This window comes from Rattus norvegicus, chromosome 7, assembly GCF_036323735.1.
Source record: "Rattus norvegicus strain BN/NHsdMcwi chromosome 7, GRCr8, whole genome shotgun sequence".
NCBI classification, from domain to species: domain Eukaryota; kingdom Metazoa; phylum Chordata; class Mammalia; order Rodentia; family Muridae; genus Rattus; species Rattus norvegicus.
In genome coordinates this window covers 72,529,975-72,549,212 of record NC_086025.1, presented here as the reverse complement: position 1 = coordinate 72,549,212, position 19,238 = coordinate 72,529,975, and the positions used below count along the sequence as shown (strand labels likewise).

General features: G+C 37.0%; 1 protein-coding gene across 49 annotated transcripts in view; it reads right to left on the bottom strand.

The window, feature by feature from the left end:
• Rims2 (regulating synaptic membrane exocytosis 2) overlaps positions 1-19,238 on the bottom strand; it is a 511,056-nt gene that overhangs the window by 94,847 nt on the left and 396,971 nt on the right. For 34 of the 49 annotated variants that reach the window (XM_039078274.2, XM_039078264.2, XM_063262877.1 and 31 more), the window contains 1 exon segment: positions 17,657-17,829. The exons of 14 other annotated variants lie outside the window; for them this stretch is intronic. In XM_039078274.2, coding sequence (XP_038934202.1) covers positions 17,657-17,829 — 173 coding nt within the window. 49 annotated transcript variants of the gene reach the window in all.

The following is a 19,238-nucleotide window of genomic DNA, read 5'->3' as shown; positions in this document are numbered from 1 at the left end:
CACACACACACACACACACACACACACACACACACACACACACACACACAGAGAGAGAGAGAGAGAGAGAGAGAGAGAGGCAGAGACAGAGAGACAGAGAGAGAGAGAGAGAGAGAGAGAGAGAGAGAGAGAGAGAGAGAGAGACTTAATTAGGTAAGTAAATGTAAATATTTTTGAGAACTCCCAAACTTTAGGCATGTGTTACAATAAAAAATAGACAACATGGTCAGAGGCTGAGTGCCTGTCTTGCAGTGACTTTTACTTTCTAAAAGGATACAGTGTACAGTCAGTGACTTTTACAAGTTTCTAGACATAAACTTGTTGGAGAGAAGATGACTTCACCTGAGACAGTAACTCAGAGGGGGCACAGGCTATATTCCTTCCAGTGGCTGCTCAGAACGACTATAGATGCACTGTATGGGACTCAGCCTGCCTCAGCTGCTCTCTCCTTGTGTGTGAATCGTTGCTCACACCATACTGTCTCCACTCTCTTCTCCAGCTGCTTACCACTCATCCTTTGACCCAACTTTTTGTTTTCCTGTTTAATAATGACATTTACATGGCTAGTAATTTAAACTCTTCTTTGCCTTTAGTGGGTAAATAGGCAGACAACACAGTGCTGAGTGCTATCTTTAGTTCCCAGCTCCTTTTACTACAGATAAGACAGATTTGCTGCTCTTAGGAAAGCTCTGGGGAATAATTACAGAAATGCAGCTCCCAAGGTGGGTGGGTAGGAAGCCACACACTAAATTTTACCCTTAAATTATAAATATTGTCTATCTGGGAGAACACAGGAGGCACACAGTGCATTTCCAGATGCATTACTAGAGAGTAGCGCTCAAATTCTACTCCTCACCAGAGTGACTGGCCTTTAAAGAATACACTACATAGCGGGAGCCCTAGGCATCCTAGGATGGATACCCTTGGAAGAAGAGCTAGACATCTGCATCTTTAATGTTCTCATCCATAAAAACCCACTGAAGGAATCCTAGCATCGGTTAATGCAAACTGACTTGTTAAAAGGTCTTACTTGGTTATTTTGCCTTTGTATAGTTTAGACAAGATGTTATGACTAAGTTTTTTTCTATCATACATAAAAATATTAATGAAACTTTAACAAATTAACAACTACAACAAAGAAACAAAACAATAACAAAAGAACAAAAAACAAAACCAGTGTGCATAGTTTCTTCAGGTATTCTTAGCTTATCTGTGGCTTGAGCTATACTGAAGAGTATATACTAAAGAATGAGCCTAGAGGAAGTATGTTTTTCATATATAGATAAAACTACAGATCTGAAGTTACTTCAAGAAGAACAAAATATTATATTATGCTATTATTATACAGGCTTACTTTCGTTACTAATTACGCATAAGAAAAACGTGGAATTTTGTGATTTGTAAATAATGCCTTGAGACAATTTTTCAATTTTCAATTTTTATGAAGCCCGCAGTTGTAATTGGGGTTAAAAATCTTTTTTAAATAAAAGTCTAAAACTTATTAAATATTATACATCATCTCAATTAGAGTTCCACTGCTGAGAAGAGACACCATAAACAAGGCAACTCTTATAAAGGACAACATTTAATTGGGGCTAGCTTACAGGTTCAGAGGTTCAGTCCATTATCATCATAGCAGAAACCATGGCAGCGTTCAGTCAGCCATGGATCAGGAGAAGCTGAGAGTTCTACATCTTGATTAGAAGGCAGTCAGGAGAAGACTGGATCTCACACAATGGGCAGAGCTTCAAAGTCTACCCCTACAGTGATGCACCTCTTCAAACAAGGCCATACTTACTCCAACAAGGCCGCCCTCCTAATAGTGCCACTTCCCATGAGCTAAGCATATTCCAACCACCACATCCCATTCCATGGCCCCTGTAGGCTTGTTCAAACCCATGAGGCTATGGGGACCATAATAGTCACAGCATAGTCCAACTTCAGAAGCCCCCATAGTCTACTGCAGTTTTAACAATATCCAAAAGTCCAAAGTTTATGCAATCTTTTAATTGTCATTCCCTATAAAATCAAAATCAAAAGCAGATCACATACGTCCAATATCAAAAGATATACATTATCATTCCAAAACATCGTAGTGAGGAACTACTGGACCAAAGCAAGACCAAAGATCATCGAGGCAAAGTCAAAACTCTGTACCTCCATGTCTGATGTCCAGCCCCTTTCAGCTTTGTTGGTTGCAATACACAATACAATTCTTTTCCTTGGGCTGGCTCTGCTCCCTGTTGGCAGCTTGCCTTGTCAGGTATTCCATGACTCTGGACTTAAGATTTTCTTCACCTAGAACTTGCTCTGTCCCAGAATGGTACTGAATTCACAGATCTGCTTGCCTTTGTCTCCTGGGGTTAAAGGTATAGACCATCATGTCTGGATCTAAGCTTTTCATGGCCATTATTCCTCAAGATCTGGATCAAAAGTCTTGTTGTAAGCCTCAAGATCTGGATCATAAGTAAGCCCTCCTTTCTGCATTGTAGTTCATTCCAGATTAAAATAAAAATAAAAATAAAAATAAAGCAGGTAATAAAACATAACACATACCATACCATACCATACCATACCATACCATACCATACCATACCATACCGTAACATAACTATTCCTTGTTTAACTGCAAACACAAACAATAAGCATAGTTGGGTGGGATCTTGTCCTGAGATCACCACTCTCTTCATCTGTTTATGTCCTTGAACACAGGATTCAGTTCTATTTCACTTCCTAGTACCCCTTTATTACTTGAACCAAACATTTTGGTCTTTTTCCCTTTTTAATCTTACTATGCTTGATCAAAATGCTCTTCACAAACATTAACCAGAGGACAAAGTCTATGCTGGGTTTTTCTGAGATTTCCTTTGTCAATGCAATTAATCTGATTCTCTTCATCTTAGACTTAGTTAGCCTCAGGTATGCTCTTCAAACAACAGCAAAGAGCAGCCATATACTTCACCACAAAGAGTATCTAGGCCACAAACTAACACTGTTCTCCTTTGAAAGCTCTAGAGCCAGGCCCCCACAATTCATATCACCTCCAGCACCAATGCCTTCCATATTCCTACTAGAATTCCAATTAAGCTCCACTTAAGATTTCTATTGTTTTCCAAATCTTAAGTCCCCAAATCTGCATTCCTCCAAACAAAAGCATGGTTAGGCCTATCACAGCAATACCTCAGGTCCGGCCAACTTCTATCTTAGTTAAGGTTTCATTGATGTGAAGAAACACCATGACTAAGACAAATCTTATAAAGGACAACATTTAATTGGGGCTGGCTTACAGGTTCAGAGGCTCATTATTATCATGGCAGGAGCATGGCAGCATCCAGGCAGACATGGAGCTGGAGCTGGAGGCAAGAGTTCTACATCTTGATCAGAAAGCAGTCAGGAGAAGACTGAATCTCACACACTGGGCAGGGCTTCCAAGCCCATACCCACAGTGACTCACTTTCTCCAACAAGGCCACACCTTCGACAACATGGACTCCCTTCCACTTCTCATAAGCCAAGCAAATTCAAACCACCAAAAACATTTATGTGGCATATATATGTGTACTATTTTAAGTGATTAAGTAAAGCTAAACTAGAGTACATGTAGGCATATATACTCTGTCACCCACAGTAGCAAATCATGCTACTGAAAAACCATAAAATGTAGAAATTAGAGAAAAAAATTTCCAGATTTTTCAAGATAAAGGAGTTCTTTCTTATGTCCTTACTTTGGCTTACAAGATTATTTCCAGTAAAAATAAAATTAGATAAACTAAGAATTTTAGTTAACAAAAGAATGATTCTGATTTAGCTGCCAGACATAAGCCCACATCAGCAGTCAGATTTGTTCATCTTAATTACTCCAGTTACAACACTAAAAATTTCTATAAATTTAATGGTGATATTTTCCTTTTCTGTGGTCAAATTGATACATTTTATTCTATTATTTTTAATTCATATTGCAGTAGAGAAGCTGACAATTTTAGATTAAAATGAATCACTAAACTGCTTAAATATTTTGAGGTCCTGTATAAAATCTGATAGTCTTCTTTATAGAGAAATATAATTTGAGATCATCATTCTAGAGTTATAATATAAAACCTTTATGAAAATTATAAATAACTACAAAAATGAAAGGAAAATATGTTCTATAACAAATACATATATGCACAATATAAACAATTGTTTACTTGCCAGTTGATTAAAACATAACATTGCTCAATTTTAGGGCAGTAATTTTGGACAAATTCTTCCTTTAAATTTTTTCACATTTTTAAAAATGATAAAATAAGCTCTAAATACAAATGAATGCACACATTGTAGATATGCACACAAGTGAAGATACACATTCAAAGCATAATTTAAAACTGAATTCACTCATGATCATTCTGAAAGCTAAGAAAGTGGCCCTTTAAAGATCATAGTTAAATAGGGGTGGCTTAGTCATGAAAAGTTTATAATAATTATAAATATCAAATTATAAATATCATAAGATAGTTCAAGGCTGGACAGTCAGCTCTCCACACTATTACATTGGGGACGAAACTAGATAGTCCACTGTCAATAATACTACATAGTATTCTGCATAGGGTAACTGCTTTTCAAAGCCAGAGTATTTGTTTTAAGAAAGTTTTTCTAGTTGCTTGTTTATGAATCTAATATTGTAGAACTCTTATTTTATTTCAGAGTACTAATTCACTTCTAAAGGTCCTTTCAATCATGATCTTTGCCAATCTTTAATTATTTGCCAATAATTAAATATGAAAAGAAATGATGTATTAAGAATTTAAGTATGAATCATGAGGTAAAAGTTGTGCAATCAATAATCAGGATGAGGGAGGGGAGGGGAGTGGGGAGAAGTGAGATAGTTCACCAGCTCCTGCTGTCAAGCCTACTGACCTGAGTTGGATCCATGAGTCACACATGATGGAAAGAAAAGCAGTGCTTGCAAATTTTTCTCCAACCCCCACATGATCAATGTTCCACACTACCATCCCCCATAAACAAAATAATAAACATAATAAATTAAGAATCTTGACTACAGAATTATAAAATATCACACACCAGTTAAATGATTAGGAAAAAGAGCAGTATGTTTAATCTAATTCTCCAGTTTGTCAAATCTTTATGTTTAGGACCACACAGACATTCCTTCATCCATTTTTAAGAGATACTCATGAAGGAGCTACATGAAGGCACTCAGAGAAAAACAGATGCTACCCCCAGAAAGAGGAAATTGCATATCATAGTATCATTGTTCCCCAAAAGACACACCAGTAACACATGGGTGATTTTCATTTTTGTAGTGATAAACACTGCACAGAATGAACCTAAGTCCTTCCTACATTTCCCTTATTATGGTGGTACAAGAATCTAAAAATCAGGAGCATCTCATCTCCAGATATCAATACTGATGCTTGCTCTGTCACTTTAAATTAATTAAGTGCTATGATGTATCAAGATGCACATATCGAGTAACAAACATCTATATGCAAATATATGTGAATATCACATATTAGAAAAAAGACCTCCAAATGCCATATGTTTATATACATGGTTTATAAAATGAGATTTTTAACCCGTGAAGTACTTTGCAAATGATAGAACAGCATTATTATCTATTATGTGAAGACTTTAAAAACATAATTGAATAATGGGGGTAACTGTGTATTATCTTAATAAAGAAATAAAATATCTCCATAAAGAATTCATTTATTATTAAACTGAAAAAGTAATTTTTTGAGGAAACCTCAAATTCAGTAGAGCTCAGAATTTCATATAGGAATTAATTTGGAGACAAATGTCATAATATGTCCAACATTTCAAAAGTTTGAAGACTTGATTAAAGATGATTTACCCATATCTGTGGGCCAATAGTTATTTATCTGAATGAAGTAAGAAAGAAAAACTTTAAAGTCAAATATGAGAGGTGAATGTAATTACAAAAACACAAGATTTTCTTTTTTTTCTTTGACTCTACTACTTTATTTTATTTTGTCAGTATACAGAAATATTTTCCATATTATTATCTGTAATAATGGTATCATTTCCTCCCATTTTTTAAAAATTAGATATATTTCTTTACTTACATTTCAAATGTTATTCCCTTTTCTGGTTTCCTGTCCATAAGCTCCCTCCCCTACCCCTCCCACATATGGGTATTCCGCCCCCCCCATACATTCCCCTACTGCCCCCTATATTCCCCTACACTGGGGGTCCAACCTTGACAGGACCAAGGGCTTCCCCTTCCCCTGGTGCCCCAACATGGCTATTCTCTGCTACATATGCAGTTAGAGCCATGGGTCAGTCCAGGTATAGACTTTCAGTAGTGGTTTAGTCCCTGGGAGCTCTGGTTGGTTGGAATTGTTGTTTTTATGGGGTTGCAAGCTCCTCCAACTCTTTCAATACATCTTCTAATCCCCCCCAGGGGTTCCTGTTCTCAGTTCAGTGGTTTGCTGCTAGCATTGACCTCTGTATTGGACATGCTGTGGATGTGTCTCTCAGGAGAGATCTATATCTGGTCCCTTTAGCATGCATTTTTTAGCTTCATCAATCTTATCTAGTTTTGGTAGCTGTATATTGTGGGCCACATGTGGGGCAGGCTCTGAATGGCCATTCCTTCAGCTGCTGCCATATCCCCTCCTATGGATATTTCCCCCCCTTTTAAGAAGGAGTGGAAGCATCTGCATTTTGGTCATCCTTCTTCTTGAGCTTTCTGTGGTCTGTGGATTGCACCTTGGGTAACTCGAGCTTTTGAGCTAGTATCCACTTATCAATGAATGCATACCAAGTGTATTTTTCTGTGATTAGGTTACCTCACTCAGGTTAATATTTTCTAGTTCATTCCCTTTGCCTATGAATTTCATGAAGTCATTGTTTTTGATAGCTGAGTAGTACTCCATTGTGCAGATGTACCACATTTTCTGTATCCATTCCTCTGTTGAAGGGTATCTGGGTTTTTTCCAGCTTCTGGCTATTATAAATAAGACTGCTATGAACATAGTGGAGCATGTGTGTTTGTTGTAGGTTGGAGCATCTTTTGGGTATATGCCCAAGAGAGGTATAGCTGGGTCCTCAGGTAGTGGAATGTACAATTTTCTTAGGAACCTCCAGACTGACTTCCAGAGTGGTTGTACCAGTCTGCAATCCCACCAACAATGGAGGAGTGTTCCTCTTTCTCCACTCCTCACCAGCATCTGCTGTCACCTGAGCTTTTGATCTTAGCCATTCTCACTGGTGTGATGTGGAATCTCAGGGTTGTTTTATTTGCATTTCCCTGATGATTAAAGATGTCGATTATTTCTTTAGGTGCTTTCTGGCCATTGGATAATCCTTGACTGGAAATGTTTTGTATAGCTCTATATCCCATTTTTTAATAGGGTTATTTGGCTCTCTGGAGTCTAAATTCTTGAGTCCTTTGTAGATTTTGGATATTAGCCCTCTATCAGATGTAGGATTGGTAAAGATCTTTTCCCAATCTGTTGCCATTTTGTCCTAATAAGTGTCTTTTGCCTTACAGAAGTTTTGCAGTTTTATGAGGTCCCATTTGTCGATTCTTGATCTTAGAGCATAAGCCATTGGTGTTTTGTTCAGGAAATTTTCCCCAGTGCCCAGGTGTTTGAAACTCTTCCCCATTTTTTCTTCTAATAGGTTGAGTGTATCTGGTTTGATTCACTTGGACTTAACCTTTGTACAGGGTGATAAGAATGGATCGATTTGCATTCTACTATATGCTAACCTCCTGTTGAACCAGCACCATTTGTTGAAAATGCTATCTTTCTTCCATTGGATAGTTTTAGCTCCTTTGTCAAAGATGAATTGACCATAGGTGTGTGGGTTCATTTCTGGGTCTTCAATTCTGTTCCACTGATTTATCTGCCTGTCTCTATACCAATACCATACAGTTTTTATGACTATTGCTCTGTAATACTGCTTGAAGTCAGGGATGGTGATTCCTCCAGAAGTTCTTTCATTGTTGAGTATAGTTTTCACTATCCTGGGTTTTTTGTTATTCCAAATAAATTTGCAAATTGCTCTTTCTATCTCTATAAAGAGTTGAGTAGGAATTTGAATGGGGATTGCATTGAATCTGTAGAATGCTTTTGGCAAAATGGCCATCTTTATTATATTAGTCCTGCCAATCCATAAGCATGGGAGATCTTTCCATCTTCTGAGATCTTCCTCAATTTCTTTCTTCAGAGATGAAGTTCTTGTCATGCAGACCTTTCACTTGCTTGGTTAAAGTCACCCCAAGATATTTTATATTTGGGACTATTGTGAAGGGTGTCATTTCCCTAATTTTTGTTTATCCTTTGAGTAGAGGAAGTAGAGGAAGGCTACTGATTTGTTTGAGTTAATTTTATACCCTGACACTTTGCTGAAGTTATTTATCAGGTTAAGTAGTTCTCTGGTGGAACTTTTGCGGTCACTTAAGTACCCTATCATATCACCTGCAAATAGTGATATTTTGATTTCTTCCCTTCTAATTCGTATCCCTTTGACCTCCTTTCATTGATTGCCCTGGCTAGGCCTTCGAGTACTATATTGAATAATTAGGGAGAGAGTGAGCAGCCTTGTGTAGTCCCTAATTTTAGTGGGATTGCTTATGGGCAAAAATAAGATTTTATTTGTTCTTTCCATGTTATGTATAGAGTCATTTCTTCAAGGAGGCATATTTGAATAAATGGTGACAAAGTTTAATAACATGCTAAAATATTCTATGTGTGAATCACAGACTCATAATCCCCATGTAAGAGTGAACACTGAAAAATTTCAGTGAGAAACAACAAAAAAACAGATAATTTCAACAACGGAGTGGGTGCAGTTTGCACAGTTGGCACTTTGGAAAGATTTGTTAATTATATTTGATACAGTTCGGTCTACACACAGACAGACAGACACACAGACACACACATACACACAGACAGACAGACACACACACACACACACACACACACATATGGTATAAATACAAAGTAAATTTTGATCCAAGTAATTAATGGTCCCAAGTCAATATGTTGATGTACATATGGAAAATAAAGAAAGTAGTTCATTTGTCTGTTTCATACCTGTGTGTTATGAGTTGTGTTTATTCAAAGTGATTTCCCGAATAGTACAGTGAATTACACTTTCAAATATGTGAAAATCAGCAAAAGTGTTCAGTGTTCATAAGGTTTGTTGAGTTATGTATACTGTTCCATGGAGTTCTTCTACTAGTGTGATTATGCGATAAATAAGTCTCATATTCCTTTGGGTAACTTTACTGTTTGTGCGTGTCACTTGAGTTTCTGCCTCCCTCGATAGTTACCTTATCTGCTTACTTATTTCAATCTCTATGACTATTTTTAAGGTCTAAAGACTCTGGGTAGTTCTAAATTCTTTACTTAAACATAGCCAAGAACAAAATATTTATTTTACTTTAAAAATACAAGCTAAATTGAAAATATAAAATTAAGGCATATCATTAAGCTTTAAGTACATCCTCAGAAATAAAGTTCAAAAGTATTAAATAAAATAGTCGCATCATAATGATTACAAAACACTAATTCACTGATTTCATTATCGGACATCTCAGAATGCACAAGCATTTTACTAATGTTGACAGCACACACAGTGTTCCCAGATTTATTTGTCTGTCTCTACTTAACTTGCTGACTGATTTTAGATAGGTAGATTTTCATAATCATATGAACAATAAATGCTAAAAGAACCTATAAGAGGAACCTATCAAAACGTGTAGGAAAAGATGCACGGTAACTTAGTAACCGTGCTTCGGTGTCTCATACCTAGAGTGCACCAGGACCAGAACGTTTCTCGAACCTGCTCTTGAGCTTTGCACTCACACAAGATGTTTTATCTGCACTGCACAGGACGAGCACTCCATCAGGGAGTTTCAGCAAGTTAAAAGTTGCAGGGAGGCGGGGAATTATATTCCTAAGTGCCACATAGCCCCTATTGAAGTAAATTTTATTTTATTCATGCAGTGGGTCACATGGACAGACAGATACACACAAAAGTAGGAGAGAACCTTGAGAAGGAGAAGAAATCTGGTGGGAGGAGGAAAAGGGTGAGAGGAGAACGGGGCCAGGAGATTTTAATTGAAGAATACTACAGATACTTAAGAAATTATAAAGTAGTAAACGAGATGAAAACCCTTTTTAATAAAGCGTGATATTTCTTCTGAGAAACTTGCCTATGAAATCTACTAAAAGTCATTTGGCTGGGCCTTGTGATGCACACTTTAACCCAAGCAGTAGAAAAGCAGAGGCAGGTAGATGTCGATGCCTTTGAGGCCAGCTGGGTTCCATAGTGAGAGCGTGTCTGAGAAAACTGAGGCCATCAAGTAATAACCACTCATTCCCCTGGCTGTCTGCAAAGGCTTCCGTCCCACACCTCTTATTCCTGTTACTGACCCACTACCCCAGCCCTGTCTCTGGTTCTAGTTCCTCCTCCTCCAGTAGCAGGTTTGCACTCCACTCACTGGGCCTTCTTAGTCCTTTTCAAATGCGTTACTTCTCAGACCATGAGCAAATCTCAACTCTTCTGTTAGTCCCCTCTGGAAACTGACCCTCTGAAATGAAGCACTTCAGCTTTGCCATGTGTGGAAAATAATATGATAGAGGAATTTCTTGTATTTAATCTCCTAAATTTTATGATTCTAGTTTGATTGCTGAAAATATTTAACATAGAGAGTGTACAAATCCAAGCCAAGGATAACATTCATGAGAAAGGATGCAGATGGGCCTACACCCATCACCTTCTTTGTATAAGAAGAGAAATATGTATTAGAAGGAGAGAAGAAAGATGAATGGAAATTTGAGAAAGCTGGATTATAAGGCATGCTGGAACTGAAGAAAATATGCGTGATAACATGTGTTTGGATGTTTAATATCTACATACAATACTTATTGAAAGTATTTCTTCTTTTCATCATTTAAAACGTTTATAAACATCATCCTTTCAAGATGTATGATATTTTTAAGTATCAGCAGGGTTCTGCAATCATCGATTCTATCTGCTTTAGTAAAGTTATACTGCAGAACAAACTCTTGTGACATTACCAGTCACTCTGCATTCTTCTTTTACCTCAAAACCCAGCTGCCCCTAATTTACTTTTTTTTATTACTTTTTAAAAAATAAAGATAACCTCATTGGAATGAACCCATAAATAAAAATATCACACAGACACATAAAAGTAGCCACCGAAACACTTATCCAGTCCCAAACACTGTGCAACTCAATGAACTTCTTTACAGATAGAGTAGCCATATGTTTTTATTTTAGTAAGTCTCCCTCTTCTGGACGTTTAATACAAATGTGATAAGTAACACGAGCTTTGTCTTTAGATGGTTCACTGGTGTAAATACTGCAAGCTTTGTCGATATCTTGTAGTATGAATCAGCCTTTACCTTGCCGACCATGTTCCAGGATGTACCCATTGTTCATTCAAATTCACTACTTCATAAAAATTGACTGTTTATGCTTTGTATTGTTAATATAATATTTAGACTTATGATTTTTAAAAGATAAGATTTTTTAGTAACATCTGTGAAAGAAAAACAGCTTAAATTATGAAAGCATAAATGGAGTTAGGAAAATAGACAGGAGTCAGTGGTGATTAAATGGAAAGTGAGGAAGGCCTGGAGACTGGAGGACGGTCATCTGTTCAGTAGAGAAGAGACTGACACTCAGCCTCTAGCTCAACAGGTCTGACTACGGGTGCCAGAATCTGAGAGAGTGAACAAGAGAGGAAGCCATTTACTAGGGTTGTTTGTTTGGTGGATTAGGAGATAATAATGAATCTAATTCTACATGCTGAGTTTAGTATTTCTTGTGACAGTTGAGATGGCCAGAGTTCTTAGCTGGAACGTTCTCAAAGAAAGTTTTCTGCAGGTTATTCTAAAATGGATGAGTATCTCTAAGAGACACCATCATCAAGAACTCTTTCATAGCCAATGCAAAGGTAATTTTAAATGGCTGTTTTAAGGACTTCCACAAGCTACTTCTACTCAAGATTATAGTGGATGTCGAGTCAGGTCAATTATCATGAGGAAAATATCAAAGGTTTTAGATTGTGAAATTGGATGTATAATTATCCTAAATGACAGAAGACAAGACGTTTTATACAGAGTCCCAGAAAACAGTACTAGACAAAATCAGTAACAATCAATTGTACTCATAGATCCTAGAAATGAATGATTCCCAAATGATGTTAATACAACTACTCCAATAATAATGGTGCCAAAACTAAAATGTAAAGAGTAAATGTTTTTTAAAAGGTGTATAACTACATCAAAAATATAAATATAATTGGAGGAAAGTAATGAAAAATGGATTGACATCTCATGATGTGAATTGAAAACCTGAATTTTAAAACTGACAATGACCCTCCATGCTGGGAGACGGCTCAGCTTATGGGTACTTGTTGCATAACCCAGTGACTGGAGTCTGACCCCGAAGTGCATGGGGAGGGAGCCAGGACTGACTCCAGTTTTCTCCAAACTGTAAAAGCACACACACCAATAACAATATTTTAAATCACTAAAAGGTTTGTTTAAATAGTGGTGATTTCCCAAGCTCTGTCAAAACTCCACCTGCTATCTTTTTTCAGAAACTCATGGAGCTGATTCCAAGATTCATTAGAAAACATAGAAACTCCACAAAGAAGATGGGAGAAAGCGTCATCTCCCGGGCATTCTGTTTCAATACAGACACTCCTGGGCCCTACTCTAAACACACAGAATCTCAATGTTAGGGGCAGTGTTCAAGTAGTTCTATTTCTTTTTAAGTTCTTGAATAAGTGATATATAGCTTGTCATAGTACTAGAGACAAGCTGTGTTTTCATTGAAAAGGAAAAACCTAAAGAAAATACAAGCCATTTATGCAACTAAATACAAGGGGATAGTCCATTGTATCCCCTGAGGTGAGTTAGCATAGAAAAACAGTCCAGAAAACAAGCAAATAAAAAATGAACTTAGTAAGTAAAGTATTATCGTATTAACTAATGGCGCATATATTTGAAAACATCTTCCAGCTGATAGAAACATGTTTAACTGTTTGTGTGCTCTTGGCTAGCCACCTAGTTACCCTTTGAGTTCCCGATTATAAGGTTTTATCATCAGAATGACAAATGTGTTTACTTTCCTGCCTGCTGTCTACTGTGGATGGGAGGGCTTGGAATCACTGACAAGGTAAATATAAAGTGGGCAGGTGTCAGGACAAAGCGAGGATGAGAACATATATTTCACAGTCCCAAGAACAGTTATTTCACATGAAATATTGTTCTAGTCCTTTCCCTGCCCCCTCCTCTGTCTCCTTCTTCTTCTTTTTTTAATTTAAAGAAAGGGTCAGTCTCTGTAGCACAGACTATAATAAACTGTATTCCATATGAGCCTTACACTCTCACAGCAGAACTGACTCAATCTCTCAAATGCTGGGGCTGTACTTGTGAGTCACGGTCCCTGCTCAGTAAAGCTACTCATTTAGTCCCCCACTAAAGTGCTCTGGGATTGTCTTCACATTTTAACTATAATGTAATATATGATTTAAAGCCATTATCCCACCTGCAATGCCTTTGATTATGTAATTAACAATTAATCTCCTTCCTCACTAATTAATGGTATAAATCTTTTATACAAATAAATAATTATGAAAGCTTGAACCTATCTTTTCTTCCAAAATATTCTCTATCAGAAGAGTAGTCTTCATTAAAAAGGAATAGTATGTTTGTGTAGCATTTGTAGATATACTACTAATAAAAACTTATGAAAAGTTTCCTAAGTTTTAATCTTTGTTTGTGTCCCCATAATAGGCCATGGAAGAATGAATACCATTTAGTTTGGACACAAAGCTATTAACGTGGTTGGGTTTGGAAAAGTGTCCTTTTCATTGTTTGTCTTTGTCTTTTGACTTCCTTCATAGATGGTTTAGGTTCTCTTCTTTGAGCACTAAGTTCCTTTTACAGTAGCTCCGAGCTTTCTGAGAGGTTTATCAATGAGGCTTTTACTAAGAAACCATTTACCCTTCAACGTTTAATTAGTTAATGTCCTAGTTATCAGTTCAGTACCCAAGAAATTTTTTTCTAAATAAATATTGGTTGAATCATTTCTCTCTATTTCTCAATACCTTATCTCATCCAAGTTTCTCTCTTTCCATATTATATAATAGAAATGTAATATACTTGTACCTTTTATAGTAGACTATGCATACTCATTAAAGTGATGGAAAAAGTCTACTAATCTACATACATTTGTGTATATATACACACCTAAGTATGAGCACAGTCATTTATTAATAACATTATAAAAACCTAACATTTAAGGAATCATTTTAAACTTATTTGGCTATCCATTTTTCTTAAACATACAGCAAATTTATTTAATATGACTCACTACAGATGAGCAATATAGTCTCACATTGAAATGTACATCCTGCAACAAGGTCTAACCATTGCAAAGTAGATAGCAATCACGATGTTCCTTTTGTTTATGGAAGTCACTGTGGCGAGACTGGAACTGCTATAAATACTCAGTCCAAAATGAAAGGTATTAAACGGCCATGCCTTTCTGTAAAATTCCATCAATGATATATAGCAATTTATGTTCACTTTTTAAAGATCCATGATTGAAATACCGAGTATCAAAACACAACGTTGCTATGAATAACCATGCTTTCCCCTCAGAGTAAAGCCAGGCTGATCCTAAGAAATGAAAGCATATTCAAATATTTAGGTTGTCACAATGAATGGATGACACCAAATTTTTCTTATGAACAACTGTATGAAGTTCTTGCTACTTTAAGAAATATAAGTTGCCTAGAGTCATCAACCTGGCCCTCTAAAATTTATAGGTTCCCAAGCACTTCCCAATAAGTTGAGTACAGACAGTGCTTTGCTAATCATCTTGCTAGGAATATACTCATCTCTTTGCCCTTATAAAATAAAACATTCTTTTATCCTGAAGAAACAGGTGACAGCATCATTTTAAAGTGAAGAGCTTAAGCCATAAACTTCTGTGTTCCTGCTCCCCAAGCCAGGTGTCAAACCAGAAGTTCTGGCTTGAGGCAAACTGCAATGGCTCATGGCTTCTCTGTACAGCACATAGAAAACACACAAGACTCAAATTTTGCCATGGATTTGGAAGAAATTAGACTCTTTCAGAAAGTTTTTCTCTAAGAGTCAGTCATGAAATAATCATATTTTTCACAAATCAAGATATGATTGTTTTAATTATATGATAATTCAATGTAATTATCTAGTTAGGTATGCAACAACAACAGACATGAAATTACTGGGTTAGAGTCAAATCACAAAATGTGCCTTACTAAAGATGCATTTTTATGTTTACTGAATGCCATAAAGAACTAACAGAGCACAGATACAGCTGAAAGAAAAAAGAAAATACACAATTGAACTGTACGCTAAACGAGGAAACTACCACCTCAACTGTCTTCTCTTTCATTTTGGGAAAAGCTCAATATGCAATTGGGTTTCACTATAACTTAAAATTGACATAGAAATAGGTTTTGCTTCTCAAGTAAAGTTTGTGTAATATAAAAGTCAAATTCTGCTAGAAAACCCGACTTCTTCAGAATGACAGTATTTGCAATTTTCAGTTTCATATAGATGTAGATAAAGCGAGCTCCTCCTCAGGAGAAGAGGAAGTCTGGCTGCAGGCTGCTGGCCCCACCATGTGCTGGACCTCCAGGAAGACTCAGGGCTTCCCTCACGGAGGTGGCTGCTGTTCCTGTGCTTTGCTGCTTGTGTTTTCTCCCTGAGCCCTGCTCCTGTTCTTGCAGCTTTTCTTAACCGGATGCATCTTAAGAAGAGCATTATCTAACATGTCTGTCTTCCAAAAGACCTTCTATCTAGCATTTCTTTTCAAGAATCATGCATCAGGGAGGATGATGCACACTTGGAGTCTGAGAATTTCAGAGGCTGAGGCAGGAGGATTATGACTTTGAGACTAGCTGGACTAACTATAGCAAATTCAGGTCCAGCCTGGGATAAGAGTGAGATGCTGTTTCAAACAACAAGACTAATAAGAACAACAAATGCAGAATAGGAAGAGCACTGCCTCTGCTTTCTAATTATTCTCAGGCTTCCGACCGCACTACAACATTCCCGAAAACTAGCAAGCTTCAAAGGAGACAGAGACTTATCAAACTTTACCCAAATTTTACTCGTTCTTGAAATTTTTTTCTGCTACACAATTATTTTTTATAAACTATGTTAAAACATTTAGGACCTTCAGAATCTTATTTTAAGGGTGTTACCTTCTTTTCCTCAAACAGTCTCCACTAAAGGTAAAAGGATTTGCAAAGCCCCCTCCCTTTATTTATCTTTAGAGGGAAGTTGGAAAAAGTACACTGTGAACTCATGCTAAGAACACAAACTAAAGTCAAACTCAAATTTGACTGTCTACTCAGGAAAAAACTGGTACAAAATCAGACTCCCAGATCCTGGGGATATGTATGCATGACGTGGCAAGCCAGCCTCTCTGATGATAACGTCTAGCGTGTTAATCAGTATGTTAGAAGTGACACAGATAGGTCTGGACGTGAACTAGTACTTGAGAAGGGGACAGATGCACATCACTACTGGGAAGCACCCACAGGGCGAGTGGCTTTACCTGTCGTCGCAGCCGTCTTGGGAGAGACTCCTTTGCAAGTCGTCTTTGCTGCTCTGCTCTCCTTCCTGTCCTTGCTCAGGGGCATCCTGGGCCTTTCCCTCCTCTCCTGACTCTCCGCTTCTCTCCTTATGGACCGGCTCTGCCATCTCCTTCCCTGTCCCATCCTCTCTAATCCCTTCCTCCTTTGCCTCCTGCTCCTTCTGAGCTGGTCCTTCCTGCTTCCGCCCTCCTTCCCCGCCCTCTTCTCCTCCTCCCTTCGGCCTTTGAATGGAACACAAACGGAAAGCATGCAAAGAAACACAAAAGAGAAAACGTCAAGCACAATGTAAGTGAAATGAAACAGAGACAATGAGGATACTCAGAACTGAGGTGAACTTAGACCAACTTAATATTGAATGCGATTCCCATTGCACATCAGAGACGCACTGGTAAGCAATACCTGGTCATTGTAGTTTTAAAATTGTATCTTCAGTTACAAGATGACAGGGGAAGCAGGCTGGGGCTGCTGTCTCTCCATGAGAGAGTTCCACTATATGTGTATCAGTAAGTCAAGTGGGAACTAAAAGATTAGCACATACTACATTTTCTTGAGACAGTGAAGAATTTTCCCATGTACTTATAATACTGTCAAGAGGGTAGGAAACTCTCCTATTAAAAAAGCAATATTTTTCTCTTAAATTAATCAAATATATTCAACCAGGAAAAAATACTCTTCAAGATAACTGTTCTTCATATTTATCAGAATGCTAAATTCACATCTTCAGTTAACTGTCATTTTAGTTTAATAAAAATCTAACAATTGCAGCTTAGATTTTAGGTTACAATTATAAAGGAGTTATTTCAAGTAATTTAAAACACAGAACTGTCACCAGTTCTATAAAAATTGACCAAGATAAAAGAAAAAAACACAGACAGACTATCTATTGCTTTTCTTACATTATGTATCAATACTTTAGAAAAATATTCATGTTTCTCCACAGAAATAAAGCCCTCTGAAATACCCAGAGCAGTTACTGCCCAAGTGTTCTTACCTGATTTTCCTGTTTCCTCTCGGCCGTTCTGATTGGACGGACATGTAGCTTGTGCTGCTGAAACGAGAAGCACTACTAGTCCTTGAAACCGCAGATACATCACTTACATCACTGTCCGAGGATTTAGTAGAAACAGTATCTGCCCCTCTATGTGGATCCCATCCTGAGCGATACTGTTGACACAGACGGACAAATACGCAGAAGCCGTCAGAATTAGCACACAGAGCAGTCATTAGCGTGCTCCTATCTCAGCACTTTAACTGTCCTCGGAGGGCACCGCAATACCTTACTCAGTTGCAAATAAAACAAAAGTAGTCGGTAATTATCCTAAAACAGAAATTTACACGAAACCTTTGTGTTTAGCAAAGTCATTGCAGCATTTTCACCACGCCCAAAGGCGGCCATTAAAAGTCCCAAAGCAGCAATGGCCTTAGGGAAGAACATTTGCTAAAATTTGGGAAATAAACATTTGGCTTAACAGGAAGGACAACTCTTAAATTTCTGATTAAAATTTTAAAGAAAAAACATCTGGTCAAGTTGTCTCTGTAGTTGGTCTATAAAGACCAGTTCTAGCAGTTGTTAACTTTTTCTTTAGTCCACAGCACCTCACAGAAAACCTAGAGATAATACAAAATCTAATTAATGAAAAACTAAGGGTTTTAAGAAAAGCCAAGAGAAAAAAGAAGTTTTATTTCTCAGCAGTTGCTGGAATTTTGAAGAATCCTAGAAATATTAGAAAAAATATTATTATTTACAATAGCTCAATCTTCCTGGAACTGAAATAATTAGATGGTTAAGTGGTACAGCCATGGTGCAAGGGAATCTTAGGTGCTCAAGTATTCTGGGAAATTGAAAACCAACATAAATATTTTATGTTAATGACACATTCTCATAAAATACATTTAATGTTAAAACTAATGGACATGATTTAATTTTATTATTCACAACAAAAATTCACTTGCCAAGAGTTATCAACCTGGAATATTAAAAGAAAGGAAAAACAAGGAAAGGAAGGAAGGAAGGAAGGAAGGAAGGAAGGAAGGAAGAAAGAAAGAAAGAAAGAAAGAAAGAAAGAAAGAAAGAAAGAAAGAAAGAAACCAAGGCAGGCAGGCTATGGAGCTCGGAGCCTGGAAGCCTGGAGCAAAGGAGCCTCTCAATAGCTGAGCAAATACGGGAAGATTATTCAATCCTTAATATTCATAGTGTAAAATGACAAGAATAATCATACTGAACTTGCACAATTGTTTTGAAAATTAGAAACAATATGTGTTTTATTATCTTATACTTAGTGATTAGTTTATTACTGTGTCATTACTAGCTGGATTCTTCCCCTTTTTTATAAAGTCCTTTTTATTAGTCAAAATCACAATTGCCTTGATTAAAAGGATGGAATATTCCACTCTCAGCACCCACTATGGCTGCTGCTATGTCAGAATTACTGAGTAAGAGAATACATGTAATGGGCATTCTTTCTTGTTTATTATACACCTTATGCTGAAAAATCTTTATCTAGTCTAGTTTTTCAGAATTTTCTAATCGTAGGTTTTATAAAGCTTTTGAAAAAAAAAGTATTCCTTTTGTA